The 13,564-nt window shown below is 34.6% G+C and overlaps 1 protein-coding gene and 1 pseudogene across 3 annotated transcripts; one reads left to right on the forward strand and one right to left on the reverse strand.

The window, feature by feature from the left end:
• Positions 1-1,966: 1,966 nt before the first annotated feature.
• Positions 1,967-6,076, forward strand: LOC149540179 (pentatricopeptide repeat-containing protein At5g27110-like). Of its 2 annotated transcripts, none has more exons than XM_089801335.1 (3): positions 1,967-5,253; positions 5,355-5,553; positions 5,662-6,076. In XM_089801335.1, the coding sequence occupies exon 1, from the start codon at positions 2,436-2,438 to the stop codon at positions 4,878-4,880; it is 2,445 nt and encodes an 814-aa protein (XP_089657461.1). In that variant the 5' UTR covers positions 1,967-2,435; the 3' UTR covers positions 4,881-5,253; positions 5,355-5,553; positions 5,662-6,076. The 2 variants fall into 2 exon arrangements, with proteins under 2 accessions (XP_089657461.1, XP_089657460.1); XM_089801334.1 differs by having other exon boundaries at positions 1,981-5,253; positions 5,382-5,553.
• Positions 6,077-7,616: 1,540 nt separating this feature from the next.
• On the reverse strand, positions 7,617-11,317 carry LOC149540180 (pentatricopeptide repeat-containing protein At2g03880, mitochondrial pseudogene; annotated as a pseudogene). The gene is made up of 2 exons (XR_016356367.1): positions 8,334-11,317; positions 7,617-8,150 (listed from the first exon to the last, which is right to left on the reverse strand). The product of XR_016356367.1 is annotated as a pentatricopeptide repeat-containing protein At2g03880, mitochondrial pseudogene (transcript).
• Positions 11,318-13,564: the final 2,247 nt, after the last annotated feature.

Genomic DNA, 13,564 nt, shown 5'->3' on the forward strand with positions numbered 1-13,564 from the left:
TAGAAGTCACCTTTATCATCTTCCCATTTGAATATATAATGACACGTTAAACATTAGATGGAGTGTGGTTTACTCTATATGTGCCATCAAATTAATCTTGACCATGCTAGTAGTGGAGGGATCCATTTGAGTTGGTCTCTCAATGTAGGGTGGTTATGGAACTCAATAATGAATGAGGGGGAAGATTTGCATCTAAAAATTAATTTTCACATTTAAATGATAAGAAAAGATAATTACACATTTTTTATTAAAAGAATCTATAAAACAAATATGAGATCCATGAGAACACAAACTCAACAAAAGCTCCTCCAAAATAAAAAATTTCCTTAAGAATGATTACTTATGATAAGAGCCAAGGATATATGGCACATCTCTACAATGTTATATCATGGAATGGAATCCTCACATCATCCCTTGGTATAATTCATAAAACCTCTTAGAAAATAGAATGTGTAACTCTTATTAACATCTAATGAGATTCTTTAATAATTCTTTCATTGTCATAATATATGTAATAACTAGTTTCTATATATATATATATATATATATATATATATATATATATATATATATATATATATATATATATATATATATATATATATATATATATATATATATATATATATATATATATATATATATATATATATATATATATATATATATATATATATATATATATATATATATATATATATATATATATATATATATATATATATATATATATAAGTGAAATACACGTTCATTATGATTTATGGAGGACACACACACACACACACACTTTCAAAATAATATACAAAGAGAAATGGACATCTTTTTCAAATAAAAAGTAATGTATTATTTCTATCTATTTGGATATATTTGAGTAAAATTTCAACTATTAAAGACATACTAAAGTTTTCACCAATCTCATGGGCATCAAAGATCAACCACCTATAAGAATCACATGATAAGTCAAAAACTCTATCTAGAAATATTTAAAGAAATCATGTTTGGCTTAGTCCAAGTTGGGCTTGTGGAACAAACTAGACGAGATGTTTTAGAGTTTCCAAATATTCACAAAAAGGGTAGAGAGAATTGGAATCACCTAATGGACAAGATGAGGATCATGAGAAGACCCAAATGTAGGAGACAACAAAGAAAATGATCTTGGGCTCCAAAATGAGAGACTAAACTATTTGAGACCTCTGTCATCTTTACATCCAAATGTAGGAGATGCCAAAGAAAATGATCTGGGGATCCAAAATTGAAAACAACTATTTGAAACCTATATCATCTTTAAGTTATTGTACTAGAGGTTCTACTTTGTGTATTGAATTTCTAAATAGTGAATAAGAAACTAAGAATACTCTTGGAAAGGTTTATGATTTTTGAAGAGGGTGTCCAATACCTTTTTTTATCCTTTTAATGGGATATAGTAGATTAAATCTTAGCTTTATGCAATTCATGTAGGCACTAACTTGAACTCTCTTTTTGAAAGTACTTGAAATCCTAATGGAAGCTTATATTTAGTTTAAAATTATGGACAAGATAGTCTATTCTTATGAACAAGATAATCAATTCTTAATAGATTTAGAAAAGAGATTTATAATAAAACAATCTTCACCAGTCTATTCTTATGAACAAGATAATCAATTCTTAATAGATTTATAATAAAACAATCTTCACCTCGAATTTCTTAACACATGGACCTAGATAATTTAAGAAAGGGCCAATTATGCCATGAAATTATAGGAAACCACCAAAACACTTGTTGAATGAAGGAGATCCCCATCTTCAAATTTTTAATTTAAATGTGGAATGACTTGATAGTTTTCCATGGTACCAACTATGCTCGAGAATGTATCAAAAATAAAAATAAATAAGAATCAAAGAACAATTGTTAAAAATTTCAATATTATTTTTTTCAATCTCGATCAAAGATGCATTTTATGTGGAGGATAGCTGCTCCTTTTTCCAAGTCCTTCGTGTACTTCTGGCAACAATATTACCTTAAATCTGCGCGAGCTCCATAATAATGATTATAGAATGAAGGCGTGGACCTTGTTCAGCTTGCTTACCCTGAGAAATTCCCGAAGTAATGCAATGTCTGAAGAAAATATTCTAGCTTTATATTATCTTCTAGGGCACAGATTAACCCTTTTTTATGAGAATAAGACAGACTCATACAGCTAATCACATGGAAGGCAACAAAATTGCTAGGCAACTTGATGGAACCTTTGCCTTGCTCCAGGGATGCCCAAAGAAAGTCCTTAATATTGACGATCAAACAGTTCATGCAGCTCAAATCAGGATTCAATAATTAACCATTGCTATGGTTGTTTTTGTATCTTTTAGAATTTTGGAATTAAAAAAATCCGCGAGTTGGGTTCAAGATGATCTCCCATGGATGTATTCTACCGGGAAGGTTCACGAGATAACAAAATACGATGCCGTCAATTTCCTATCTTACTCAAAATGTCAGAGCATTCCGTGTAGAAGGCCACTTGAAGCAGGCTCAACACATTTTGCTTACTATTCGGAACGCATCTGTATATTCTTCTACATATCTTCATCCATTAGACGCCTTCTCTGCCCACAAAATCCTTACAGGGGATCAGGAAATCCACTCTCAAATCAATGCCAGAAAATATATGTTTACCACAAATACGTTTTGGCAAAACAGACTTATTAACATGTATGACAAGTGCGGAAGTTCAGTGAATGCTCGCCAAGTTTTCAATCACATGACTGAACGAGATGTGTTCTCATGGAATATGATAATTGCAGGTTACCAAAGACATGGGATTCCTCGGGAGGCATTCACACTGTTTCACCAAATGCAACGAACTGCGGTCCAACCGGATCATTTCACCTTCTCCACTCTCCTTTCTGTATGCACCAGTGCAACGTCTCTTAAACACGGTTTGCAGATACATGGAAGAATCACCAGATGTGGATTTCAACTTGACGTGATTGCGATGAATACCCTGGTAGACATGTATGCAAAATGTGGAAGGGTGCAGAGGGCACTTGAACTGTTCGACAAAATGCCTAATCGTGACGTGGTTTCATTTATTGCAATTATTTCTGGATTTATACAAATTGGGCTAGTCAAACAAGCCCTGCGAGTATTTAAACAAATGCAATTGGGAGAGATAAAGCCAAACTCAGCAATCTGTGCGATTTTAGTTTCAGTATGTGCTAAGATGGAAGCCTTAGGTCAGGGTATGGAAATCCATCAAAGATTAATTGAAAATGGACTCTTGCCAAATGTTGTTGCAGCAACTGCCCTTGTGGATATGTATGCAAAATGTGGAAGCATACAGAAGGCACAAGAATTGTTTGATGAAATGCCTCAACGAGATGCGACCTCATGGAATGTCATGATTGCAGGATACACATATAATGGATTTGTTGATGAAGCTTTGGGTGTTTATAGGCAGGTTCAAGTGGCTGGTGTAAAGCCAAACTCGTTAAACTTCGCCGGCTTCCTCGCAGCATGTGCACAAGCAAAAGCTTTGGAACAGGGGATGGACATCCATCAAAAAATAATCAAATGTGGATTTTTAACTACAATTATAGCCGTGAATGCGCTGCTGGACATGTATGCAAAATGTGGAAGCATGCAGAAAGCAACTCAATTGTTCAACAAGATGCATCAACGAGATTCGGCATCATGGAATGAAATAATTGTAGCACATACACAAAATGGACTTTTTAACAAATCCTTGGAGTTTTTTACACAAATGCAATTGGCAGGTATGAAGTCGGATTCATCAACCTTTGCAAGCATTCTTACAGCTTGTACCAAACTTGGAGCTCCAGTACAAGGTATGCAAATCCACCAGAAAATTATAAAAACTGGATTTTTCTCAGATGTCATCGTTGTGACTGCCCTGATAGATGTCTATGCAAAATGTGGCAGCATACAGAAGGCACACGAATTGTTTGACAATATGACTAGTCGAGATGTGGCTTCATGGAACGCAATAATTGTAGGATATGCACAAAATGGGCTTGTCGATAAAGCCTTGGATCTTTTCAAGCAAATACAATCGACAGGTTTAAAGCCAGATTCAGTAACCTTTGCCAGTATTCTCCCAGCTTGTGCAAAAATTGGAGCTTTAGAGCAAGGTATGGGAATCCATCAAAGAATAATAAAAAACGGATTCTTCGAAGATGCAATCATGAATTCCCTCATAGACATGTATGCCAAATGTGCAAGTATACAGAAGGCACGTATGTTGTTTGAAAATATGCCTCATAAAAATGTTATTTCATGGACAGCAATGATTGCAGGATATGCAATGCATGGATATAGCAAGGATTCCCTAGAACTCTTTGAACTAATGAAGCACTCTGGAATCGACCCGAACCATGTAAGCTTTCTTTGTATCTTGTTTGCATGCAGTCATGCAGGTATAGTGGATAGCGCCTGTAAGTATTTCAATTGCATGAGTGACTCGTATTGTATCATGCCTTCAATGGATCATTATATATGCATGGTTGATCTTCTTGGCCGTGCTGGCTATCTTGAGCAAGCCTTTAACTTTATCATCAAAGTACCATTCAAAACCGAAGTGGATTTGTGGATGTGTTTGCTTGGCGCTTGTAGATCACATAAGAATATAGGGCTAGGAGAATATGTAGCAACACTTCTTTTTGAATTGGACCCTAAAAGTGCTGCTCCTTATGTTCTGTGGTCCAACATTTATGCAGAAGCAGGCAGGTGGGGTGATGTTGATAAGGTAAGGAAATTGATGAAAGAGAAAGGAATTAGAAAACTGCCTGGATGTAGTTGGATTGAAGTCCAGAAAATGGTACATGCTTTTTGCGTAGGAGACAGATCACACTTACAAACTCAGAAGATGCATCTGAAGTTGGAGAAATAGTCTTGAGATAGCATCAACGTATATTCAAGATAGAAGGCTTGTGCTGAATTATGTGGAGGAGAAGAAATATGCTCCTCTGTCACCATAGTTTAAAGATAGCATTTGTATTTGGATGATAAAAACGTCCTGTAGAACGACTTTTAGAAGTGTCAAGAACATCTTAGTGTGTTGGAAGAGAAATTGTTGTGAGAGATGATAATCATTCCGTTGTTTTAAAATTTAAACACAGGTGATGTTCTTGTGGAAAATTAATGAGGCACGCTTCATACACTGGCTTGCACTATACGAAAGAGTATCAAATCAGACTTGGAATGTCAGCAAGGAATCAAGTAACATGTTCATTTCCTGAAGGAATGTTGTTAATGCATTTTTGGTGAGTTAGATCATGCTTTGGATTTGGCTGAAATGATAATATTGTTTACACATCACTGTTTAGATAAGTTCACTAAAGCCATTGTCTATGATGCCATGTAGGAGTCACAACATTGAACTTGTTTGCAGGAAGTGTGTAGAACTCTGTAGTAGAAGCTGGAGGATGGTAAAAAGAAATTGGAAATCCAAAAAGAAAGGCATGTTTGTAAGAAAAGGAAAAGCTGCATAGCTAGCAAGAAGCATTAGAACGATTTACCTTCAAGCCAGTGCTTGAATTTGACGACGACAGTACCTATGGAAGGTTGGTTACTCTTACATTATTCATTTAGAATGTGTTTTTTTACCTGAAATAATTATGTTATCTTGTGCATATCCAGATCTGCCATTTAAGCTGATTTTTTTTTTCCAGGTTGATATTGTATCATTTATGGTCTCGGAACAGCATGCGCATTTTTGGATCGATCTAGACCATCTCTTGCCCAGGTTGATAGCTGAAGACTGTTGTTCGATCTGTTCATTGGAACTCATTAGAAGAGAGGAGTGAAATATCACGACTTCAATATATGTTAATCTGATTTGCAACCTTGGCATATAAAATACATAGGGTTCCTTTATATTGAAATCATCAAGTTCTAGAAAATAGTTAAGAGATTTATAATTAGGTTTTAAGAGTTCATTGGAGGACTTATGTTTATAAAGAAAAATTAAGACGGTTTCAATAATATTCTGCTAATTCTATAGTGTTTGTATTACTTTTAGTTGGAAATATGTTATAAGAACATATCTATAGAAATAAAATGAGGACTTTTATTTTATAGTTATTATACTATTATAGATTCAAATTGGGACATGATATGTATTGAGATGTATCTAAACAATTTGTGGCTCCAAATCATGTTCTTATACTTGTGGTTAAATTGGCACTATGAATATTTTGTTTATCTCTTAGCACATACCACATCCAATTTAGAATGATTCTATAGTATAGGAAATTTAGGTAGCAGTTGTATCTCATGATTCACTTCCCTTCTTGGTGGTAAACCCTTTGGTTTGGAGAGCACTTCTTGAAAGATCTAACAAACATTGCAAATTTTGCTTTTCTTCGATGTCCCTCTATAATTTGTTTAACCTCACTCTTAATCAATCTTTATGTTAATCTTTGTAAATAATTCATCTCTAGCAAGCAAAGACTACCCAGCATTATATAAAAAGCATCAAGGAGAATTGCATTCCTAGTCACTTCATTAATGCATTATGATATTATATTGAACCAAAATTTGCACGTTTATTTAGCCATACACCCTTTTTCATCAACTATATGGGTATGGGTGAGGATGATTGTGGCATTTTCAACTCAAGCTTTCTTACAATATTAGTATACATTAAATTACATTGTGAACCATGATCATCAAGTGCATTTACTCTAGTTATGTTCAACGACAAATATAGTAGAAAAAGGTTGTCCATCTCATCAAGCTTTTAATAATCATCATCATTAGAATATGATCATTAGCACAATTAGTACAACTATGATAATGATAACAAGCTAAGTGTAGCCTTGGTACAATCTCAGCAATATCCGAGTCACGTCTCATGTATAAAGTATAAGCAAGCACATTGTATATGATCTTTCCACTTCCCAAAAGCACAAACAATGTTAGAGGACAATATGAATTGAAGAAAACCTAATCCTCCACAACTATCAAACTTCTTGAAGGGAGCTAATATATAGCTCATCCATGTATAACATACATTCTCATCTTACTCAGGTTTAATTAGAAATCAATATAGAAGCACAAATAGCTCAACATTGTACAATATTTTTCTAGGCTTAGCAAGACAAAATTCATGAAACACTTCCAAAAATAGAACATACACCAAAATAAATCACATCATTCAGACACAACATAAATTCTTTTTTCTTCTCAAACAAATCAAATCACAAAAACAAGTTGCACAATACTTTGTGGGTTGTTACCCAAACTTTGTTTAATGGTTAGTTCAAATACCTTCAAATTCAATCTAGCTTGTGTGTTATCACATGAATATTCCTTTGAGGGCTTCAACTTTTATTTTATTTCTTTGCTAAAATGTATTTATCTAGTGCTAACCTTTACTGTTATGTGGTCCTTTCAAAACCCTCATTTATCTAGTGCTAACATGTTTACTTTGTTTTATTTGGTTGGACTCAGGGGACCCATCCCAAGTTTGTCCCCGTCTTAGGTGCGCGGGAAAAAAGGGCAAGGACACGTCGCCATGTTACTATGCTAAAAACAACCAAAAGAAGCTGACAAAGCTTATTGATATTAAATTCAATAATATCAATGGAAATCAGTGCCACAAACATATCAACTCTCCAAGAAATAAGTAATGGGAATATGAAGCTTATAACAAATCTTCATCCATTTTTAGAATATTTAGATCATGTTATTTTCATGTTCATTATGATTTACAGAGGACATAATCTGCAAAATGCGTTTATGTGGTAAATCGCATTAAAATTATAATGTGATCTTTGCAAGTCCAAGAATTTACTTCTGCCTAGAGAATTTCCAGGAGCCATATTTGAACAACCTTACCCACTGACCTAGCAAAATGTGCTTGGACTGGGGCCATGAAGTACACAATCAACGCAAATATGTAACCATGTATGTCTATTTGGCACATATAATTTGGATCCACACGATAGACTTGACCCAGGGCAAAGGAAAGATAAATAGAATAATCCAACAAAAATAAAGAGAAGCTCTCTCTGTCAAATCCAAAATTGGGTTAATTGTAAGTTTCCTCACACTTCATGCTGGATGGGCAGTTTCCAATTCATCCAAAGTATTTCCCCCTTGCATTTCCTTTTCCTCTGCGTCTTCCTCCAGCTTATCAGTCAAGTTGTAAATAGCCCTGAAAATAGCTTCAACATTATAATTCCTTGATATTACTATGAATCATGATCTAGCTCTTCAATACCATCAGCACGTAAAGAGGTCAGAAATACTTCAAAGAATCATTATAAAATGTCACAAGCATGCTGTAGCTCTCCAGATTCAAAGAGAAACCGAAAACAAAAATGAGAATCCTTCTCACCGTTGCAAATTTGAAACCATGCGCCTTGTTGTACACCATGCCTGCGTTTGTAGCTTGTTTCATTTAAAATCACCAGTAATCTCCACAAGAACATTGTCCGTGTTTAAAAAGATGGAAGCGGTTTGCATCCCTCACAAGGATTTCTCTTGCAGCAACCTTGGAGATAAACTTAGTTGCGATGTGGCAGTCTTCACATACTCGAAGGTTCTTGACAACTCTTATGGTAGTTCCAGGTGGTATCTTCAATAACCCAAATGCAATTGCCAATCTCTCACTATGGTGGCAGAGGATAAATTCCTTCTCCTCTTCCTCCACGTCATTCAATACAAATCTTGTATCTGGAATATACCCTGCTGCCTTTATCTCCCACAACAATTTATCCAACTTTGTACAGATCTCCTCTGTTTGTGGGTGTAATTTGTCACCTACACAGAAAACATGTACCATTTTTTGGACTTCGATCCAACTACATCCAGGTAGCTTCTCAATTCCTCTGTCTCTCATTAATTTTCTTATCTTATGAACATCATCCCACCTGTCTGCTCCTGCAGAAATGTTTGAGAGAAGAACATAAGGCGCAGCATTTTTAGCATCCAACTCAAAAAGGAGCCTAGCCACAAATTCTCCTAACCCAATATTCTTATGTGATCTACAAGCGCCAAGCAAACACATCCATACAACCATGTCAGGTTTTAGTGGCATCTTGATGATAAAGTATAGGGCTTCCACGAGATAGCCAGCACGAACGAGAAGGTCAACCATACACACATAATGATCCATTCTAGGTATGATGCAATAAAAGCTACTCATGCCATTGAAGTATTTACAGCCATCGTCCAGTAGACCGCCATGGCTACATGCAGATAGAACACATATGAAGCTTACAGGGTCAGGTTTGGTTCTAAAGTACTTCATCTGTTCAAAGAGATCGAGTGCATTTTTGCTGTTGCCATGCATTGCATATCCTGCGATCATTGCATTCCATGAGACTATGCTAGGATGATGCATTTTATCAAACAGCTCTTGTGCCTTCTGTATACTCCCACATTTTCCATACATGTCTATCAGGGCAGTCACAACGATCTCAGACAAACATCTGCTATCGATTATTTTTTGATGGATCTCCCTCCCCTGTTCCAAAGCTCCAAGCTTGCCACATGCGGAGATAATACTGGCAAAGGTTGAAGTGTCTGGTTTGACACCTACAAATTGCATTTGCTTAAACATCTCCAATGTTTTATCAGCAAGTCCATTCTGTGTATATCCAGCTATCATCGCATTCCATGAAGCCACATCACGTTGAGGCATATTGTCAAACATTTTGTATCCATTCTGCATGCATCCGCATTTTACATACATGTCTATCAGAGATGTGACAACTACAACATTTGACAAAACCCCACTTTTTATTATTTGTTGATGTATTTCCATACCTTTCTCAAGAGCTCCAAGTTTGGCACAAGTTGGGAGGATGCTAGCAAACGTTGATGTGTCCGGTTTAACACCCGCTAATTGCATTTTATTAAAAAACTCAAAGCCTTGATCTACAAGCCCATTTTGTACATATCCTACAATCATTGCATTTGAGGAGATCACATCCCATTTAGGCAGCTTGTGAAACAGCTCATTAGCTCTCTGTAGACTCCCACATTTTGCATACATGTCGATCAGTGCAGTCACAACCACGTCCGATAAAAATCCACTTTCAGTTATCTTTTGATGGATTTTCGTACCTTGTTCCAAATCTCCCATGCTGGCATAAGCTGGTAGAATGCTAGCAAATGTTGAGGAGTCCGGCTCTACACCTGCAAATTGCATTTGCTTAAATAACTCCAAGGCTTTATCGACAAATCCATTTTGCACATGTCCAGCAATGATTGCAGTCCATGAGGCAACATCTGGTTTAGAAATTATCTCAAACAATTTAAATGCCTTTCGCACGTTTCGACATTTCGCATACATGTCTATCAGGCCAGTTAAAACTACATCATCTGACAAAAGGTTGCATTCAATAATTTTTTGGTGGTTTCTCATACCCTGTTCCAGATCTCCCATTTTGGCACAAACAGAGAGGATGCTGGCAAAAGTTGCTGAGGTTGGTTCAACGCCTGTCAATTCCATTTGGTTGAATGTCTCCAATGCTTCTTCACAATACGCGTTTTGCGCATACCCAGATATTATTGCAGTCCATGAAACCACATTCCGCTGAGGCATTTCTCCGAAGATCTTCAAGGCCGTGTCAAGAGCACCATTCTGCACACATGCGGTAACCATGGCAGTCCATGAGGCCACATCTCGATTTAGAACTTTATGAAAAAGCCTCAAAGCCTCGTCAAGAACACCATTCTGCGCATATCCCATAATCAGCGCAGTACATGAGACCACGTCTGTGCTATGCGTTTTGTCAAACAACTCGCGCGCCTTCTTCATTTTTCCACATTTAGCATACATATCTACCAGGGTATTCATCACAATAACTTCACATTGAAACCCACACCTAATTATTTTCCCATGGATCTGTGAACCGTGTTTTACAGATGCCAAGGTGGCACACACAGGGATAACGGTGGAGAAAGTGAAGTGATCGGACTGAACATCTGCTTGCCGCTGCATTTGGTTAAACAACTGCAGTGCCTCTTGAGGAAAGCCATGACTTCGGTAAGCCGAAATTACCATATTCCATGAGAAAATATTGGGTTCAGTTAAGTGGTCGAATGCTTTGCGAGCACAAACCAAACTTCCGCCCTTGTCATACATGTTAATAAGCTTATTCTGTAAAAGTGTCTGCCTTGCAAATGTAGGTTTTCTGCCATTGATGTGAGAGTAAATTTGCTTACCCTTTGAAAGGGCATTCGATGACATTGCATGATTGGCATCTAACAGATGGTGTCGTTACTTATTCTCCAGTATTGGAGATCAAAAGAAGCACAGGAAATCGTTTTTCCGAGGTTTCGGGAAGGGGTTCAGCCACCGAAGTTCCCGCCTTTAGTATAGTAAGAGCTGAGTGAAATTCCACATGTACAATTTTAAACACCTAGCGATGTTGGAATACTTATGAATTATAATAAGCTTGTTTAGAGAAATTTCTATTTGAACATCTAGTGATGTTGGAATATTTATGAATTATAATAATAAGCTTGTTTAGAGAAATTTCTATTTGTTGAAGTCTTTAATTAAAGAGGAATGGATCGAGAAATATAAAATTAAGTTGTATTGATAGTCTAAAAAGAAATATTGAACATTAAAAAAATTGATTTGAGGATGAAAGATTAATAAGAAAAGATTGTATATTGTTTTTCTTTATAATTTTCTATTAGTTGTTTAGTAATTTTAAATTTATAGTAGCTAAACCTAGTGCATTGCTATCATCAACAATAAAACTAAGTTTATTACTAAACCTTCAAAAATCATTATTGGCAATATTTTAAAATATATTATATAGTTATTTTACCAATTTATAATATTAGAATGCAAATTATGAACTTGGAATCTTTTTTAAGTTAAATTAATTTATAACTATTTTCTAAAATTTTATATTATTTTATAAAATATATGAAATTAGAAACTTTTAGATTTGAGATTTTTACAAATATTACTAATTTATATTTATATTGTATTGATTAGATATTAAAATTTAAAAGAATTACTAAAAAATGACAATTCTGATCTAATTTATCAAGAAATAGAAATTAGAAACTTGTTTGAATGTTTGATTTAAATCTAAAACAATACACAATGATAATAGTAGAATAATTGATAATCATAGAATAATATATTGTATTGAGGAGTTATTTTTTCACATTTTTAAAGATAATATTAGAAAGCAAACTTTGTAATGTATAATAAATTAAAAAAGTAATTTCTTGTTAGATATATTAGTATAAAAACTCTTCTTCATATATTTTTGTATTTATAGTAGAAATAAAATTACTAAAAAAAATAAGAATAAAGAAAATTTAAGATTTTTTAATTTTATAAATTAAGAAATATCTATTTTTTTCAAAATATTGTAAAATCTAAAGTTAATAAGCAATGTTTTAAAAATAAATTAATCTCATTTCTCTCATACATTATCTAGGTGAAAAAATCAAGACTAGATATCATAAATATAAATATGAACTATTTAAATATATATTTTTATAAGACTTTAAATCTTCTTCATTATCTTGATTTTATTAGTTAACTTAATATTATAAATACTTTGTTGAATTGCTTTAGTTTTGATGTTCAACATGTCTTGAAATTTGAATCGAAAGAATACAGTAGCATCTAGTATTGTTAGAAACTAATAACACTTACATTTATATATCTAATTCCTCCTATTATGGAAGAAAGTAACACCTTACTCCCAAAGGCTTATACTTTTACTCACCTAACCAAACAATATGATATAAGTATATCCTACACCAAAGTGGACAAAATGATATTTCAAATATTTGTGCAATTCTGTCACTTTCATTCTAGAAAGGGGACTACCTCTAATGAATATAAAATTAAAGAGGATTTTGATGAGTAGCTCTTCATTGTTTATATTGAGTTAAATTGTGTCAGCTCCTTTAGAATAGCACACGCTACCTTGCATTGAATCAATTCAATGTGAGATAAATAGCAATGAATAATTCACATGTTCTAGAGTTTGTTATTATATGTAAGAAATATGATAATGTTTTTAATTCATTTCATGTCAAAGAAAATGATGATTACAAAGAGAACATCCTAAAATTATAATGACTTGCATAAAAGGAAAGAATGCCTTTAATCGTATATCATAACTTATTTTCGTATAATAAACCACCTCATTTTCTTCCAAGATGTGTTGTTTGTGATTGAATTAATTAACAACTCTATCCTTACAAAAAGCTGGAAGTGACTCAACTGTGCCTTGATTTTCTTTTTGGGAAATGTCCACGTGTCCTAGCTTTGTGTCTAATGCAAGAGCATTTGGGTTTTCTCGGTGGCTACTTTGGATTTCTTGGGAGGAGGCTCGGTCGTTGAAGGAGCTCAGTAGATACTATTGTGCTTAGCATGTATTGGTTGCTCGACATGGTCTTGGAGCTCAACATGGTATGGGAGCTTGGCATGCTTGTGGGAGCTCAGCGATGCTTGGGAGTTTGCTAACACTTAATAATGTGTTGGTGCTAACTGGAGTTCTTGTTGTATTTAATGCATGTAGCATGTGGTCATGACTTGGATCTATTTGGGAGTTTGTGCAAACCTATTTGTAGTCTTGG

The sequence above is a fragment of the Cupressus sempervirens genome, chromosome 9, assembly GCF_028749045.1.
Source record: "Cupressus sempervirens isolate cs-2001-9-10 chromosome 9, ASM2874904v1, whole genome shotgun sequence".
Taxonomy (NCBI): domain Eukaryota; kingdom Viridiplantae; phylum Streptophyta; class Pinopsida; order Cupressales; family Cupressaceae; genus Cupressus; species Cupressus sempervirens.